The 19,032-nt window shown below is 42.6% G+C and overlaps 1 protein-coding gene across 1 annotated transcript; it reads right to left on the bottom strand.

Annotated features, from left to right (window-relative positions):
- Positions 1–4,239: 4,239 nt before the first annotated feature.
- Positions 4,240–18,043, bottom strand: gal (galanin/GMAP prepropeptide). Its single transcript, XM_086007725.1, has 6 exons — positions 17,879–18,043; positions 17,656–17,736; positions 12,815–12,869; positions 9,429–9,515; positions 7,139–7,216; positions 4,240–4,539 (listed from the first exon to the last, which is right to left on the bottom strand). The coding sequence occupies exons 2-6, from the start codon at positions 17,734–17,736 to the stop codon at positions 4,481–4,483; spliced, it is 360 nt and encodes a 119-aa protein (XP_085863851.1). The 5' UTR covers positions 17,879–18,043; the 3' UTR covers positions 4,240–4,480.
- Positions 18,044–19,032: the final 989 nt, after the last annotated feature.

Below are 19,032 nucleotides of genomic sequence, written 5' to 3'. Positions count from 1 at the left end.
CGGTTTAGGCTAAAATGACACCCATTCTATCCCCTTGGAAAATTCAGAAGTTTTTGTAAAAACTGGTACTATTCCAGTTACTTACTTTTCCTCAGGGGTTCCTAATTTTATGCAAATTATTTACCTCATTCATCAATCTAACTAAGTTCTGAATGGTGTATTACCTCAATCCAAGTTTCTTTGAGATCAATAGAATTATCTCACTTATTTCCTACCTTTGCCTCGTACTCTGCTTTCTCTCTATTTACTGCCCCCTTCGGGTAAAAATACCTACCAGCAAAAAAAATTAGACGACGTGAAATTGTGCCTCCTGTTGTGTGTCTGCTACTCTTCCCAATGTCTTTCTCTGGTTCTCCCTTTATTACTTTTTACTGCTCCTGGCATTTTCTGATTTACCATGACATTACCTCCCCTTCTGGCAGACAGCAATCTCTAGATTCTTCCAATTGCCACCTTTTCTTCCCAACAATCTCCCAACTCCACAACCTCACACGTGTACTGCAAAAAACACTTGTGCTTTTCTTCTGCATGGACCCTTGAACATCTAGCCATGCATTATATAAAATGCTCCTCTATTTCTCCAACTCCAGAATAACTAATGTATAAGTTGTCCTTTTGCTCCCTGTGCTCATGAATAGAGGATCTGTGTGCGGGTATAACTTGCTTTGTCATTCCCCAGGCTTCTGAATAGCTGGTCAGTGTTCACTAGCAACTTAAGATTACAAAGATCAACTTGGTGTTTTGAGACCTATGCAACTGCAGGATTTGCCTCGAGATGGCCCTGGATATTATGCTATGTAGGTGACCTAGGAGGAATATCCAGATCTATTTTACTGGCTGCTATGAGTGAATATGATACAGGAATGTTATACAGCAACATCTATTATAACTCTCCTGTATCTATCTGTATATACACATCTATTTATCTTTTAATATATTTAAATAGTGTATTTGGTGTACCCAATTACACTTTGTTACACATGAAAGCACTCTTAAAATGCTGGGTGCTTCTGAGTTGCAGCCCCAAACTGACCAGTTTATCCCAATCTGCAAAGTTTCCTCACCACACAATCATTAAACTCAGAATGATCTCAGATTGTGTTTACTTATAGCAATTAGACTTTATGGCTTAAAACAGTGTCCAAACAACAGCCCAGATTCCTAATAATCTTGCCCTCTAAGCCAAGCCATGTAATCCTATTTGTGCTTAGGTTTCTTATTTGATGGTTTGTTCTGTTTGAATTTTGTGGGCCTGGAGATTTGGGGTGGGTTGTCTTAGTGCTGTTGCCTATGGATAAATCCAAAAACCAGAATACCAAGATCTATTAGTATTGGCAACTTGAGATATATGCAAATCAATGGAGACATTGAAATAAACCTTAGATGAGGCCCCTGAGGTGCCCTGGTATACATCTAAATGGCTCATGAAGATCGAAAGCTTTGATCAACCCAAACTTGCAACAGAAGGCTAACTTAAAACACAGCTCCATCTTAGCAGCTGAATAATGTATTGTTCATTTTTCAGTATAATGTTCCACTCATTATAAAATAGCACATTTTCTGATTTACCATGACAAATGTCCTCTTCCCTTTCTGGCAGACAGCAACATAGCAAAATGTCCCAAGACACTTAACAGGAGCATTATCAATAAATGTGTTGACACCAAGCCAAAGAAGGAGATATCAGGACAGATGACCAAAAGCTTGGTAAAAAGAGGTAGGTTTTAAGGAGCATCTTAAATGAGGAGAGAGAGAGAGAGGTAGCGAAGCAGCGAGGTTTGAGGGAATTCCAGAGCTTAGGGCCAAGGCAGCTGAAAGCCGCCAATGGTGTAGCGACTTAAATTGGGGATGCGCAAAATGTCAGAATTGGAGGAGTGCAGAGATCTCGCAGGTTTGTAGGGCTGGAGGAGGTTACAGTGATAGGGGCAAGGCCATAGAGGGATTTGAAAACAAGGATGAGGATTTTAAAATTGAGGCGTGTCGGTCTGGGAACCAGTGTAGGTCAGAAAGCACAGGGGTGATAGGTGAACGGGACTTGGTGTGAGTTAAGATACGGGCAGCAGTTTTGGATGAGAACAAGTTTATGTAGGGTGGAAAATGGGAAAGTGACCAGGATAGTATTGGAATAATCAAATCTAGTGGTGACAAAGGCATTAATGAGGGATTCAGCAACAGATGAGCTGAGGCAGGGTCGGAGTTGGGTGAGTTATGGAGGTGGAAGTAGGCAGTCTTAATGATGGAGCGGATAAGTGATCGGAAGCTCATCTCGGGATCAAATGCAACATCAAGGTTGCGAACGGTCTGGCTCAGCTTCAGCGTTGCCAGGGAGAGAGATGGAAACGTTGAGTCAGGAAAAGGATTGTGGCGGGAACCAAAGACAATGGCTGGAATTTTAATAGGTAGGTGAGGCCAGGGGAAGGGTGGGGGCCAGAGGAGCATCGGGCTGGAGGGGAGGGGAGGGGAGAGAGAGGGAGGGAGGAGTCCGGGAAGACGATCGGAGGCCCGTGGGGGAAAGAAATTGAAAAAAAAATTGGAGGCCTCAAGGCGGGTCCGATTGTGGGGGTGGGTGAGGCAGGGATACCAGGAGGCAAGTGTAAAGGCACTTACTTCCTGGATCCAGCAGTCCTCGCCTTACTTTAGCTGGCAGGTTCTCCGAAGCTTGAGAAACCTGACCAGCCACAGTTTAGCTGGTGGGTTCTGAGGCTTGAGAAACCCAACCAGACAGTTAAATTTGAAATGCTGGTTAAATCGGAGGCCTGCCTCATCATGATATTTAAAGTGGGAGACCCGCTTCCTGGGAGCAGATTGACTGCCCGCCCCCTGTCCTGCCTCCGTTAAAACTAGAATTGGGTGGGTTGGGATTAGTTTCTTAACACTTCAACCTCCCACCTGACCCCAACCCACCATTTTTTAGGCGTTAAAAATTCCCCTCAATGGCTTCAGTCCACCCAATATTTAGTTGGAGTAATTTTCTGCTCATCCAAGATGAACAGAAATTTATAGACCGCAAAGATCTATCCAATGCTACCAGACCCTAGAACGCACTCCGATATGCTGCCTGACCCTGGTATTCTCCCACGCTGGCAGACGCGAGCCACAGATTGAGCGAAATCCCACACTGCACTCCCCATCTCTGCCAAACCCCAGGTTTCCCCCTCTGTAGTGCTGTCAAACTCAAATAACCTTTCCCCACAATGTCCCAGTGGTCAGAACTTCCCCACCACCATGTTGCAAAACCTCTAGACGCTACTGCAGTGCTGCCACATGCCAAGAGGCCTCCCTCACCCCGGCCATCAAATGCCAGGTAACAAGCAATTTGGTCACCCTACTCAAAAAAGGATATAAATATATAACAGGTTCAGAGAAGAGTGGTCAGAATAATTCTAGGTTTCAGAGGTTAAGTGAAGCAAGTCTCAAGCGATTAGATTTATTTTTGCAAGAAACTGAAGGGGGACAATGATACAGGTCTTTAAAATTATAGAGAAATATGCAGCTAAGGAAAGGGGAGGGAAGGATCAAAAAGAATATTTAAGTGCACTTACAGTGCTTAGAGCAAGGGATGTTGTTAATCATTGGATCTAATAATTTAAAAAGGTACTTAAATGAGAACATGCAAGGAGATTTAACACTGCACTTGTTCAGTCTTGTCTTCAGACATATTCTTCACACTCACAATTGAACTAACATTCATTTGTCTTGATTGACTCAAAGGGGGAAAAACAAAGAAAGACTCTTTGGAGAAGCAGAGCAGTGACCACATCTCCATTATCATCAACTACACATTTCACCTGCATCTTAATAAAATACATTTTATACTATTCCTACAGCCATCTGATTAGCCCTCCAGTCAGAGATAGATTTTTGTCACTCCAGACACACTGATTAGTCAATTTAAAGAGATCACATGTTTGTTATGCATTTAATTTCATCTGATTGTTATGCTACTCTATGTATGGCTCTTTAAATTAATTAGTTATGTTAATAACAATTATATAACTACTGTATTGGAAGGCCCATTTAACATGGAAGTATAAATAAGTCGTATAGAGTACTACAACAAGTCCTTGATGTATGCAACAAGTCAATTGGTAGCTCTTCAGGGCTAGAGGTACACTTTTAGAATCACTAGGGTCATCAGAGTAATAGCTTGTTGCTGATGGATGCCTGATAGTTACTTCAGTACTATAGTTGCAGAGGAAGATTAGTCTCACATGCGAAAAGAAAGGCTAAGCAATGAAATGCACTTGTTGCAGCTGTTAATTTTATTTGTTTACACGTTTTCCTCAGTGTGGAAATTTGAAGATTTTCACAAAGTATTATCCCAAAACTAAATCAACAAAAGTAATGGAAATTGATTGAAATATTCAACCATCTAATTACAATTTATCCTAAATGTCATCAATAATCTTTGATTTGTTCACTGGAGGTTGCAGTCACTAATCCCATGCTGTTCACATTCCAGAAAAGTTGCTCTAACAGGTTATGGCTGTCCAACTTCAGATGATAACAATGGTGGCAGGTTATCAAGTGCACCAATCTCTGAAACAAATAATAGTGTTCATTAGGGTCAAGCTCAGAACATGGACCAATGTTGTATAGATACAGCAAAGCGAGAAATGCAATCTGAAGCTGTGTTCTTTGCAGTTTAGTGTCTTAGTGTGTTTTTTGTACTCAACTGAACAGTTAATGGTGGGAAATTGAATATTTTCAATTTCTGGTATCCAGTGTCAGCATCAAATACCCTGGTAAGATTTGTTGCAGAAAATGCTGGAAACACTCAGCAGGCCAGGCAGCATCCGTGGAGAGAGAAACAGGTTACAGAGCTGGAAAAAGTTAGAGATGTGTCACTTTAAGCGGAGCGGAGAATTAAAGTGACACGTCTCTAACTTTTTCCAGTTCTGATGAAGGGTCAGACCTGAAATGTTAACTCCGTTTCTCTCTCCATGGATGCTGCCTGGCCTGCTGAGTGTTTTCAGCATTTTCTGTTATTTCAGATTTCCAGCATCTGCAGTATTTTGCTATTGAATAAGATTTGATGCAGTTTGATCAAGTATTCCTGTAGTTTGATGTAGAACAATTTTCCCTTTACTCTGCTAAACCTTTAAAAAAAAACAAACAAACAATCTCGACAGCACCACCTACACCAGCTGTCTCTTTTGAGTGAGAATACCAAGTTATTATAAATTAGTTCTGACGAAGGGTCATCGACCTAAAATGTTAACTCTGTTTCTCGCTCTACAGATGCTGCCTGACCTGCCAAGTATTTCCAGCATTTTCTGTTTTTATTATAAATTAGAACTGAATTGGGGGAGTAAACTGTTGACCTCTGCCCACAAGCAATTGGTTTGAGGCTAACCTAATTCACTTCACAAAAGGACCCTAACAATTAGCAGACAAGGAGACTGTCCATCATCAGTCTGAACTGGATTCAAATTCATCCCAGAGTAAAGCTCAATGGGTTAACTCACTCAGTCATTTAGTTCTCCAATTTTTACTATTCAACTATTTTACCTCAGTCATTGATTGATTGACAGTTCATCTTTTCCTTAAAAAAAAATATCGCTGGTATAATTTGAGAAAGTGACAATACTGTCCTGGGGACTTAATATCACCCTACACAATCTTTTAGATAGTGGATAAACACCACCCAAACAAACAATCTTCAAAAAAAATGTATCACCCCCCCCCCCTTCTCCTCCAACCTGGCATTCATGCACATTCCTGAGCAGATGCAAGATTACCCCCAGAATCCAGGCGGATAAAGATTTCCTTCATGAGAGAAAAAGGAAAAAAAGAAAAAAAATTGATTAACTGTAGCAATACATACAGCAGCATCACCACACTTCAGCTCCTAATTTCACTGAAATTAGGATTCTCACTGGCTCTATACCCATTCCATAATTTAAAAAAAAAAAAATCACATCCCATATGCAAACCAAATACTAATCTCAGCCACTTTGCAACCAATCTGTCAATCTTTTGTGTACAATCCAGATATTAATTTAATTAATTCAATCAATCACTCACTTTAATTCATGTCACCAATTTCACCCAGCCCATTTCTAATCTGATTCAATGCCAAATCAGACACCAGTCTCACTTCACCCACCTCATATCCACTGTTAAACCTGTATTATAAATTTTGTTATAAACCTAGTCATCAATCTTGCTCACATTGTATCCTGTCCAATATAGACATCAATGCAATCAACTCTAATGGATATCTAGTCACCTACTGTCTAGTCCAACACCAAATGTTCACAACGTAGCCATCTCACATCAATTATGTCACTCACTACTTTCAATAGAGCACCAAATGAATACCCATCTCACTCACCTCAACCAATTTGCATCTAATCCAAAACTCATCTCACCTACTTACATCCATAATCAATGAGATCCACATTCCTTACCTAGTCACCAATCCCAGTTAGTTCCATTTAGGTCCTATGCAGCCACTTCCCTATTGGGAGTCTCTCACATAGACCTTATCCAGTTCAATCAGTGACCAATTTAGCTCATCTTGATATCCAGCCACAAATCTTGCCTTTATTTACTCATGTAATTCATTGCCATGATTATCTTACTTATCCAATATTTAAACTAGTCTTCAATGCCACTACTACCTAATCAATCATTCACCAATGCACCTAGCTCTAACAATTCATGGAATTGCCAACCTTGCCCATCTTCTATGGAATCCAGATACTTCCTGTTACATACTCCAGTCAGTGTTTTCAATTCCTGCCACACTCTTACACATATACTCATTTGAATACTATTCATTTACAAGTTGGAAAAATTACAGGATTCCAAAAAGCATCCATGAAGAGTTCACTGAACCAGGAACATATTTAATTGGGAACTGCTTTTATAGTCTATAATAATGACAATCTGTAAATATCATCCATCAAGTCAACTGGACCAGGTTAAAAAAGGAAAAATAAACTGCAAATAAGCAACAGCATGGTTTGCAGTGCTGGTGTATCACATCTGTAGTAATAGGAACAGCCCCTCGACCCTGTTCTGCCAGCAAGATCATGGCTGATCTGTAACTTAACTCCATCCATCTACCTTGGCTCCATATCCTTTTGTACCCTTGGCTAGCAAATATGCTTCCAATATCAAATATTCTTACCTTTTAGGTGCAAGTACATAAGAAATTCGATGGCTATACGAGCAGCACTTTCATCAGCAAGGGTTTGTAGCAAGTTATCTAGAAAATGGACATTAGGATTTATGTTTAGTCTAGAAATGTTTTGTTCAGCAAAGTGTGATAATGGAGCATAGAAAATGTTTGCAATTTATATTCCATCACAACAAATGTTCCTAGGTTGATGAGTCAGATGCACTGTAGACAAACCCCCACACAAACATTGTATCTTAAAAGGACAGCATTGCTGTGTCAATTATTAATTTTCCAAACCAACTATTCCTGCAATACTCAATTATCAGATGTCTCTGACACTTTATCCAGTCTAACACATCCTACATGTAGCCCTTTTCACTGATGGAGAATGGATTATTCTGTTTGTTTGGATTGGGGCATCATCCAACCCACAAACAAACATTGTCATGGATGAGTCTATGACAATTCATTTGCTGCTTCCTGTTCCTTCCCATCTGTTTCATTACTTCCATCCAAGTATGGAATGTGAAACTGGTAATTTATATAGAAACATAGAAGATAGGAGCAGGAGTAGGCCATTCGGCCCCTCGAGCCTGCTCCACCATTCAATGCGATCATGGCTGATCATCCAAGTTCAGTACCCGGCACCTGCTTTCTCCCCATACCCCTTAATCCCTTTAGCCTTAAGAAATATATCCAACTCCTTCCTGAATATATTTAATGAATTGGCCTCTACTGCCTTCTGTGGTAGAGAATTCCACAGGTTCACCACTCTCTGGGTGAAGAAATTCCTCCTCATTTCTGTCCTAAAAGGCCTACCCCTTATCCTTAGACTGTGACCCCTGGTTCTGGATTCCCTGACCATCAGGAACATCCTCCCTGCATCTAGTCTGTCCAGTCCTGCCAGAATTTTATAAGTTTCAATGAGATCCCCTCTCATTCTTCTAAACTCCAGCGAGTACAAGCCCAATTGACCCAATCTCTCCTCATACGTCATTCCTGCCATCCCAGGTATCAGCCTGGTGAATCTTCGCTGAACTCCTTCCATGGCAAGAATATCCTTCCTCAGATAAGGCGACCAAAACTGCACATAATACTCAAGATGCGGTCTCACCAAGGCCCTGTACAACTGTAGCAAGACATCCTTGTTCCTGTACTCAAACCCTCTCGCTATGAAGGCCAACGTACCATTTGCCTTCTTAACCGCCTGCTGCACCTGCATGCTTACCTTCAGCGACTGGTGCACAAGGACACCCAGGTCTCGTTGCACTTCCCCTTCTCCCAATCTATTGCCATTCAGATAATAATCTGCCTTCCTGTTTTTGACACCAAAGTGGATAACCTTACATTTATCCACGTTATATTGCATCTGCCATGCTTCTGCCCAATCACCCAACCTGTCCAAATCATCCTGGAGTTTTTTGGCATCCTCCTCACAGCACACACGTCCACCCAGCTTTGTCTCATCTGCAAATTTGGAGATATTACATCTAGTTCCCTTGTCTAGATCATTAATATATATTGTGAATAGCTGGGGTCCAAGGACCGATCCCTGCGGTACCCCAATAGTCACTGCCTGCCACTTGGAAAAAGACCCGTTTATTCCAATTCTTTGCTTTCTATCTGCCAACCAGTTCTCTATCCAAGTCAATACCTTGCCCCCAATCCCATGTGCCTTAACTTTACATGCTAATCTCTTATGCGGGACCTTATCAAAAGCCTTCTGAAAGTCCATGTAGACCACATCCACTGGTTCTCCCTTATCTATTTTACTAGTTACATCCTCAAAAAATTCCAGTAGATTAGTCAAGCACGATTTACCTTTTGAAAATCCATGTTGACTTTGTCCGATCCTGTCACTGTTTTCCAAGTGATCTGCTATTACATCTTTTATAATGGACTCTAGCATTTTCCCCACTACCGATGTCAGGCTTACCGGTCTAGAATTCCCCGTTTTCTCTCCACCACCTTTTTTGAATAGTGGGGTAACATTAGCTACCCTCCAATCCATGGGTACTGTTCCAGATTCCATCGAATGTTGGAAGATGATCAGCAATGCATCTACTATTTCTAGGGCCACTTCCTTAAGTACCCTAGGATGTAGATTATCAGGCCCTGGGGATTTATCGGCCTTCAATCCCATCAATTTCCCTAACACCATTTCCCTACAAATACTGATTTCTTTCAGTTCCTCCCTTTCATCAGGCCCTATTTGGGTCAGTTCTGTTTCTCTCTTAATCCAAAATGTATTTGTTGTTAGGACCTCCTATGGAGGTCAAAGAAGAACATTTTTTCTTACCAGGTTTAAATTCATCGTCAAGCTGCAGTTCACGTTTGCCAGCAAGGCCAGTCTTTTCGTTTAAGGACCGGTGATTGTCCACAGCATCTGTGAGGACAGTTTCCAAATGCAACATTGAGAACTTATATTCATGTAAAATCTTATTACGTCTGCAACACCAAAACTGGTCAACAAATTTCAGAAATCTAACATTAATGGCTATTGAATTTTCCTAGAGAATTATAGTGCTTTAATTCAAGATTAAGTAAGCCACATCAAATCAGTTACTATGGTTAACTGCTCAATATCCATCTATGTATACCAACTACATTTAAATCATTAGGATAGTAGAACATGAGGAACATGCTGGAATATGGTTCCTCAAGCATCAGAAGACTTGTCCAAATGTCCATTCTTTTAATGGCTGAGCATAGACATTGAGTTTGGTAGGTTGTTCGATTATAGAGGCCATTACAGCCAAGCTCTCATCAGACATCCATCCTGCAGGATTCTGGATAGCAACCTGCAGCAAGAATCCTGGCCGTTTTGTCTGTTCCCTAACCCAACAGTACTGAGGTAACTTTCAGCTTTATTCCATGGGCATACAACCTTCTGGGAGGCGAGATATTTGCACATTGTGACAGGTTGGCGATAGGCATGTCAACTAGTTTGAATAAAAAAATGTGAAAGCATAGCAACTCACTTAAAATATGATCACAATGACGTACTGAAAAGAATTTGTTCGTAACCTGCAGTGAGATATTTTGTCATTTAATCACTCCTGCCTTCCACCCTATCACAGACCTCTTTTGTTGTTTCCTCCCCTCTATTTGCTTCAAACCTGTTACATCTAACTTTTTCCAGTTCTGATGAAAGGTCATCGACCTGAAATGTTAACTCGGTTTTTCTCTCTACACATGCTGCCTGACCTACTGAGTATTTCCAGCATTTTCTGTTTTTATTTCAGATTTCCAGCATCCGCAGTATTTGGCTTTCGTATTGAGGGAGTGCTTTGTTGTCCCTGACTTTTTCCAGACAACCAGTAAATGATTCAGATTGCAGTCCCTAATTCTAACAGTATAACCAGTATTAAATTCTTATTAAAATCATAAGTCTAGTTGCCTCAATGGCTCAGTGGGTAGGTGTGCCGCAAGAATGGAACTGAGCCATATAAAAGCAGGAAGATCCCAGGTTGGATCTACTGTTTGCGTTGAATGAGTGGATGTCAGCCAGGGCAGGTGTGAGGGCACTAAAGAGAAAGAAAGACTTGCATTTATATAGCGCCTTTCACGACCACCAGATGTCTTAAAGTGCTTTACAGTCAATGAAATACTTGAGTGTAGTCACTGTTGTTGTTTCCATGCTGCTCTTGTCCCTCTAGGTGTTGGAAGGTTTGGGAGGTGTTGCCAGAGAAGCCTTGGTGACTTGCTGTAGTGCCTCCTGTAGATAGCACTTGGGACTTTACTGTTAAAAGGCACAATATAAATGCATGTTGTTGTTGTACACAATGCCGCCATGGTAGAAGGGTGCCATTCAAGCGGATTGCTTTGTACTGGTAGTGTTGAGCTTCTGGAGTGTTGTTGTAGCTGCACTGATCCAGACAGAAAATTAAAATAGTGAATGATACATGTGGAAAAAGTTATTTTTAGCAAACTATACCTGTTTCTTGACTCTTATTTTAAGTCAATTCTTACCTCTGGTCTGTTATCCCAAATGCCCCATTTCTTTTACTATTTTTCTCTTACATGCATCTAATTTGTTTCAATTCTGTTAGTTACTGACCCTTTCACATTCTTTGTACTAACTATTCATGTTCTAGATTACTACTTACTAACCAACGACTGTGCTTTTCTCCCTGCAGATTCCCATCTTCTCGTCCCATTTGACAATCAATACTTCTGTGCTGATCATGCTGCTCTCTGCCAACCATGCTCCTCTTCTGTAATGCTGCCACTTCTTTAAATTGTCAGCTCATAACCTACTTCAGGAGAATCCCTCCTAAAGACAAGGCCTATGGGATTCTGTTCTACACAACTCAGACACCTGATTAATGGTTTCTCAGTATCTCATGCAAATTCTACCCAAGTTTGTTCCCTAGGTGTTTGAAATCTCTATTACACAGTAATCAGTATTATGTCCAATCTGCACATTTTACAGGAGATAAAATGTACACAAACAGAAGACATTCCCCTTCCAGCCCAAAAATTGAACAGTGTTCGACTATTTCAAGTGGTCTACAGAAATTGTGTACTTCGAGCTGCCTTTTAATTATGGTGAGACAATTGGGATCAGTGTGCACAAGTAACGGTTAAGGATTTTTAAAAATACTAACGTGGAAATATGAGACCACTGAGAGGACTTTCTCAGTCTAGTTTCTTCTTCCCCTTCCTTTTTCATTACACTGCATTTTATCACATTAAAAAGTGCTTCAACATTATAACAGGTTTATAGACTAGAGAATGGTATCTAGATGTCCTGATGGTTTAAAACCTGCAGGAGCTAGCAGCAGTCTGGGAGAGTCGGGCAAGCGGCAGCAACAGGTGGGATCAGGCAAGAAACAATGCAGAAATAACAACAGAAAATGCTGGAAAAACTCAGCAAGTCAGGCAACATCCGTGGAGAGAAATTTGAGTTGACGTTTCGGGTTTGACCCTTCTTCAAAACTGGAGAGAAAAGGAACTAGATCGAAGGCAGGGCTGCGATCGGACAAAAGAATAAAAGAACCAAAAGAAGTAAAAGAGATTAGAAGCTAGACGAGATGGTAATAGGCTGTGATTAGGTGTAAAGTGTACTGGCAGGGCAAAAGATAGCTGCCAGGTGTGAGAGAGAAACAAAAGGAAAGGGGGGGGGGGAAAGGAAAGGAGTGGAAAAATATAAGTGAAAATGAAATAGGGGCCGAGGTTATGATCTGAAATTGTTGAACTCGATATTGAGACCGGAAGGCTGCAGAGTGCCTAATCGGAAGATGAGGTGCTGTTCCTCGAGTTTACGTTGAGCTTCCGTGGAACAGTACAAGAGGCCAAGGACGGTGAGGTCCGAGTGGGAATGGAGCGGTGAATTGAAATGACAGGCGACCGGAAGCTCGGGGTCACCCTTACGGACTGAACGGAGGTGTTCCGCAAAGCGGTCACCCAATCTGCGTTTGGTCTCCCCAATGCAGGTTGGGAGAGTGGGGTAGAAGGCAACAGCAGGTCAGGAGTGAGAGATCAGGGGTCAGCGCATTTTTACCTATTCTATGTCAAGTTCCAGTGTAGACAGGTCACATGTATCCCATAGTTTGAAAAATTGCCAAAATATTTCATTGACAGGACACATTACAGCTCAGGGGTGGGGACAAAGGATTGAAATTTCTCAAACAGATATTACAAGCTCTCAACATAATTTATCATTTGCACAATCATACTCACGTGGTCCTAGTAGGTATCCTGCACTGTTTAGTGTCCAGCCCCTTTTATCTTTTGCCTGTTGGAGAAATATCTGAATATTACCTTTTTTAGTGTACCTGAATAATAAACACCAAATCTATCACTATTTCAAAACATAAACAGTAGCTACTGCAAGTAGGGAAGCTTCGAGCACACTATTTAACGTTTTAAAAGGTTGAATGTAAAGCAGGGCACAGCACCAGACCAAAATATAAAATGTTTGGAGGACATGCTATTCATCACAAAGTTAAAACATCTGAAATAATGCAGCCATTGTTTGCTGGATCTCATTTGTAACTAATGATAGATGAAATAAAAGAAAATTGAGCTGTTTAAAATGTTTTATAAAACAAGGACTAAACGCTGAAATATTCATTTCCAACTACAATTTTGAACAAAAAAATTTGGTTGATGAGACACCTATAGAACATTCAGTAAGATGTAGTGTAAAATCATTGCCGACATCATTTGGAAATATATGGGCCCAAATAAATAACAAAGCAATAGATACACTTTACAATAATACATTGATGTCTTCAAAAGAATGGTTCACATATGAATAATAACACTTAGGTGAGGTACTGCAGGGGAACCAGCACTAATAAAACTGTACCCCAGCAACAATCCTTACCTTCAGCAGAGAAAATTGACCAGAGAATGAGATAGGGGACAATTTTAACTCTATACATCTGACAAAAAACAGGCAGATGGGCAGTTAAAATATCCTACTACGATAGCAAAATACTGCAGATGCTGGAAATCCGAAATAACAACAGAAAATGCTGGAAAAACTCAGCAGGCCAGGCAACATCTGTGGAGAGAAATTAGAGTCGACGTTTCGGGTGAACCCTTTTTCAAAACTGGAAAGGAAATGAAATAGATCGAAGGCAGGGCTGCGATAGAACAAAAGAAGTAAAGAGACATTAAGAGGTATTCAAAACCAGACAAGATGGTAATAGGACAAGTGGAGACAAAAGATGGCTCAGATTAGGTGTGAAGTGTACTGGCAGAAAGAAAGACAGCTGCCATGTGGGAGAGAGAAAAAAAAAAAGGGGGGGGGGGGGGAGGGAAAACCCAAAACAAAGGGGTGGAAAAAAAAAGTAAAAATGTAATAGGGGCCGAGGTTATGATCAGAAATTGTTGAACTCGATAGAGTCCAGAGGGCTGCAAAGTGCCTAATCGGAAGAGGAGGTGCTGTTCCTCGAGTTTACATTGAGCTTCCGTGGAACAATGCAAGAGGCCAAGGATGGTGAGGTCCGAGTGGGAATGGAGCAGTGAATTAAAATGACAGGCGACCGGAAGCTCAGGGTCACCCTTACGGTCTGAACGGAGGTGTTCCGCAAAGCGGTCGCCCAATCTGCGTTTGGTCTCCCCAATGTAGAGGAGACCGCATCGTGAGCAGCGAATACAGTATATTAAATTGCAAGAAGTACAAGTAAATTGCTGTTTCACCTGGAAGGGGTGTTTGGGGCCCTAAACAGTGGGAAGGGAGGTGGTGAAAGGGCATGTGTTGCATCTCCTGCACTTGCACAGGAAGGTGCCAGGTGAAGAAGGGCTGTTGGGGGTGATTGGGGAGTAGACCAGGGTGTCGCGAAGGGAGCGGGCCCTTTGGAATGCTGAAAGGGGAGGTGAGGGGAAGATGTGTTTGGTGGTGGGATCACATTGGAGGTGGCGGAGGATGATCCGTTGAATGTGGAGGCTGGTGGGGTGAAAGGTGAGGACAAGGGGAACCCTATCGTGGTTCTGGGAGGGAGGGGAAGAGGTGAGAGCAGAAGTGCGGGAAATAGAACAGACACGGTCAAGGGCCGTGTCAACCACGGTAGAGGGGAATCCTTGGTTGAGGAAAAAGGAAGACATGTCGGAAGCACTAGTATGGAAGGTGGCATCGTCAGAACAGATGCGGCGGAGACGGAGAAACTGGGAGAATGGAATAGAGTCCTTACAGGAAGCGGGGTGGGAGGAAGTGTAGTCCAGGTAGCTGTGGGAGTCGGTGGGCTTGTAGTGATTGTTTGTTGAAAGCCGATCACCAGAAATGGAGATGGAGAAGTCAAGGAAGGGAAGAGTCGGAGATGGACCATGTGAAGGCGAGGGAAGGGTGGAAATTGGAAGTAAAGTGAATGAACTTATCTAGTTCAGGGCGAGAGCAGGAAACGGCACCAATATAGTCATCGATGTACCGGAAAAAGAGGTGAGGGAGAGGACCCGAGTAGGACTGGAACAAAGAATGTTCCACATATCCCATGAACAGGCAGGCATAGCTAGGGCCCATGCAGGTTCCCATAGCAACACCTTTAATTTGGAGGAAGTGAGTGGAGTCAAAGGAGAAGTTATTCAATGTGAGAACAAGTTCAGCCAGGCGGAGGAGGGTGGTGGTGGATGGGGACTGGTTGGGCCTCTGTTCAAGGAAGAAACGGAGTGCCCGAAGGCCGTCCTGGTGGGGGATGGAAGTGTAAAGGGATTGGACGTCCAGTGAAAAGGGGATGGTTGGGGCCAGGAAACTGGAAACTGTTAAAGTGACAGAGGGCACATTGAACAACTTCTCCTTTGACTTCACTCACTTCCTCCAAATTAAAGGTGTTGCTATGGGAGCCCGCATGGGCCCTAGCTATGCCTGCCTGTTCATGGGATATGTGGAACATTCTTTGTTCCAGTCCTACTCAGGTCCTCTCCCTCACCTCTTTTTCCGGTACATCGATGACTGTATTGGTGCCGTTTCCTGCTCTCGCCCTGAATTAGATAAGTTCATTCACTTTACTTCCAATTTGCACCCTTCCCTCACCTTCACATGGTCCATCTCCGACTCTTCCCTTCCTTGACTTCTCCGTCTCCATTTCTGGTGATCGGCTTTCAACAAACATCCACTACAAGCTCACCGACTCCCACAGCTACCTGGACTACACTTCCTCCCACCCCGCTTCCTGTAAGGACTCTATTCCATTCTCCCAGTTTCTCCCTCTCCGCCGCGTCTGTTCCGACGATGCCACCTTCCATACTAGTGCTTCCGACATGTCTTCCTTTTTCCTCAACCGAGGATTCCCCTCTACCGTGGTTGACACGGCCCTTGACCGTGTCCGTTCTATTTCCCGCACTTCTGCTCTCACCCCTTCCCCTCCCAGAACCACGATAGGGTTCCCCTTGTCCTCACCTTTCACCCCACCAGCCTCCACATTCAACAGATCATCCTCCGCCATTTCCGCCACCTCCAACGTGATCCCACCACCAAACACATCTTCCCCTCACCTCCCCTTTCAGCATTCCGAAGGGACTGCTCCCTCCGCAACACCCTGGTCCACTCCTCAATCACCCCCAACAACCCTTCTCCTTCACCTGGCACCTTCCCGTGCAAGCGCAGGAGATGCAACACATGCCCTTTTACCTCCTCCCTTCCCACTGTCCAGGGCCCCAAACACCCCTTCCAGGTGAAACAGCGATTTACTTGTACTTCTTGCAATTTAATATACTGTATTTGCTGCTCACGATGCGGTCTCCTCTACATTGGGGAGACCAAACGCAGATTGGGCGACTGCTTTGCGGAACACCTCCGTTCAGTCCGTAAGGGTGACCCTGAGCTTTCGGTTGCCTGTCAGTTTAATTCACCGCTTCACTCCCACTCTGATCTCTCTGTCCTCGGCCTATTGCATTGTTCCAATGAAGCTCAACGTAAGCTCAAGGAACAGCACCTCATCTTTCGATTGGGCACTTTGCAGCCTGCCGGACTCATTGAGTTCAACAATTTCAGATAATTATCCTGCCCCCATTTTTCATGCAGTATGATTTTTGCCATTCCCATTTGCAACATTTTATCTTTCCTGCCTCTTACAAAAGTACAGGGTGTTCTTTCAATTCCTTCCTCCCCTCCTAAAGCCCCCCCCCCCTCTGTCTCTGCACCTGCTTAATATCTATTTCATCTCCACCTTTTTCCAGTTCTGATGAAGGGTCCCAGACCTGAAACGTTAACTCTGTTTCTCTCTCCACGGATGCTGCCTGGCCTGCTGAGTATTTCCAGCATTTTCTGTTGTTATTTCAGATTTCCAGCATCCGCAGTATTTTGCTATTATATCCCCAATGACTTACCTTCTTGCCCATGAGCCTTCTTTTGGTGCTGGCCAGTGGCCTCCTGCTGCCCAAACTTTTACTGCCATTGACCAGCTGCTGCTTTTCACCCATTTTGGGCAGGCAGCTGACTGGCAGCATGCAGATAAAGCCCATGGAGTTAATATAGTCAGACTCACAATGCCAATCTCAGATACATTGGGCACTCATGCCATCCTGCCCACCTGAATCCCATTCCCAGTTAAAAATCCCCCCAATATAATGATCATATACACATGACATCAAATACAAAGTTTCATAGTAAAACATATTTTATATTATCTTATACCCCACATTTATAGTTACAATACACAAATTCAGAAATAAATAGTGGCCACAGCAGTAGGAAGAACAGGTTGATATTTTGAATGGTGATCTTTCAACAGACCTTTTATTTAATAAACAGGCTGTTTCCAGGAGAGATCCTTAATCAGACTCTTCATAATAGGTTAATATTTTGGGTGCTAAAGAAATCTGCCAAGCACTTGCAACACGGTTTTCATTTCACATCATCAGCATTCACGTTTCTTTCTAACTGTAACAATTTTAAAAAGTCGTCCTTAGTGACAGGTTTATTGACTTTTTTAAAGACAATCCTCAATTCATATAGGGAAGGGAGGGAGAGTGCTAAACCGGCAGCGCTAGGTGCAGAGTTACAGGCACCTTCGCTGAAGTCAATTAAATAATGGAGCATCTGAAAAGGGGGACGAGACACTTCAGAAAGAACTCACCGAGAGGACTAGCCCGAAAGAGTGGGAGACGGCGGCACACAGGACCAGAGACGCACACAGGAGGCTGGCGCAGCTCGGCATCTGAAAGCGGAGGAGGAAGAATAAAACAGCTGAATTCCTGAAGAAATATCCCAGAAAAAGAGAAAAAATATACGTAACATTTTAAGATAAAAGAAAAGTAAATAGAAAAATGTTTTTTCCCCCCTGACTATTGTGATCTTACCTTGCTTTGGCCGTAGTATGTTTTCTTCTGAACTCGCTGGTTTGACGTACTTTTGTGATTGCAGCCTCGAGAGTTGCTGAACTAACACGTCTGCCTCTTGCCTGGAGCAATAACTGCCATAACACAGAAGTTGTTGCAGAGAGCCGAGTGGGCTGTGTACCTTTATATTGGAAGCCAATCGCATCGCCAATCCCCCTCTCGCGTCACGAGCCCTATTTCCTCTGTATGTCACCCCCATTAGAACCAAAATTGCACCAATTATATGAAGTATACTTTTAGGTAATTTGGCTGCAGATAGACACGAAGCACATAATTACATTTGATGAGTGCACTGTCCCGAAGGCTGGCTGCACAAAGCGTAATTTGCCTGCTGTACGCTGGCGGCGAATTTTTTTTTAAATCCTCTTCAGAATTAAATTTTATATTTTCCGTCCGTGACAGGAATACTTTCTAAGTTATATAATTAATAAAATGCGAACACTCGTACATTTTTCAGCGTTAGGTACCAAAAATATATCCTTACACCACCCTCCCCCATGACCAGTGAACCGGTATTACAGATCAAAATCTCTGCGATTTCAATATTTTTAACCATGGATCTCGATTGGGATTTAAAACCACTTTGTTTCCTGTCACCTGTTACTCCCAGAGCTGAAGCACAAACCAATACCTCAAGCTGATCACAACTTCTGATGCAAATCAAGGTTTACAGACTTCCGAAGCATCTTTTCACTCGTTCGTGAGATAGTGTATTTTTAAAATGACTAAACAATTGGAGTGTGGGGCCCAGACTCATAGTTCACACGAAACATCTGGCAGTAGTATTTAGATGATACCGAGCTTGGGGCTTAAAAGCCGGTAGATTATAGGAGGGTGGGAATACTGAGGGAGATGTAGGGCTCCACTTTTAAGATTCTGGGGAAAAGATTGTAGTAGGAGACAGTGCAATGAATCTTGGTTTCAACACAGTAGGGATGTAATAGTGTACAATGTATGAAGTTTGAAGCAGCTATACACAATTCTTCCATGTTACAGTAAGAAAGAACTTGCATTTTTACAGTCTTTCACGTCCTCCGAATGTCTCAAAAGCGCTTCACATCCAATTAATTAGCAAATTACTGTGGACGCTGGAAATCTGAAATAAAAACAGAAAA

Source organism: Somniosus microcephalus, chromosome 15 (genome assembly GCF_052327205.1).
Source record: "Somniosus microcephalus isolate GS21.2 chromosome 15, FLI_Smic_1.0, whole genome shotgun sequence".
NCBI classification, from domain to species: Eukaryota; Metazoa; Chordata; class Chondrichthyes; order Squaliformes; family Somniosidae; genus Somniosus; species Somniosus microcephalus.
The sequence above is the reverse complement of the archived record's forward strand: the minus strand, read 5'-3'. Positions and strand labels throughout refer to the sequence as shown.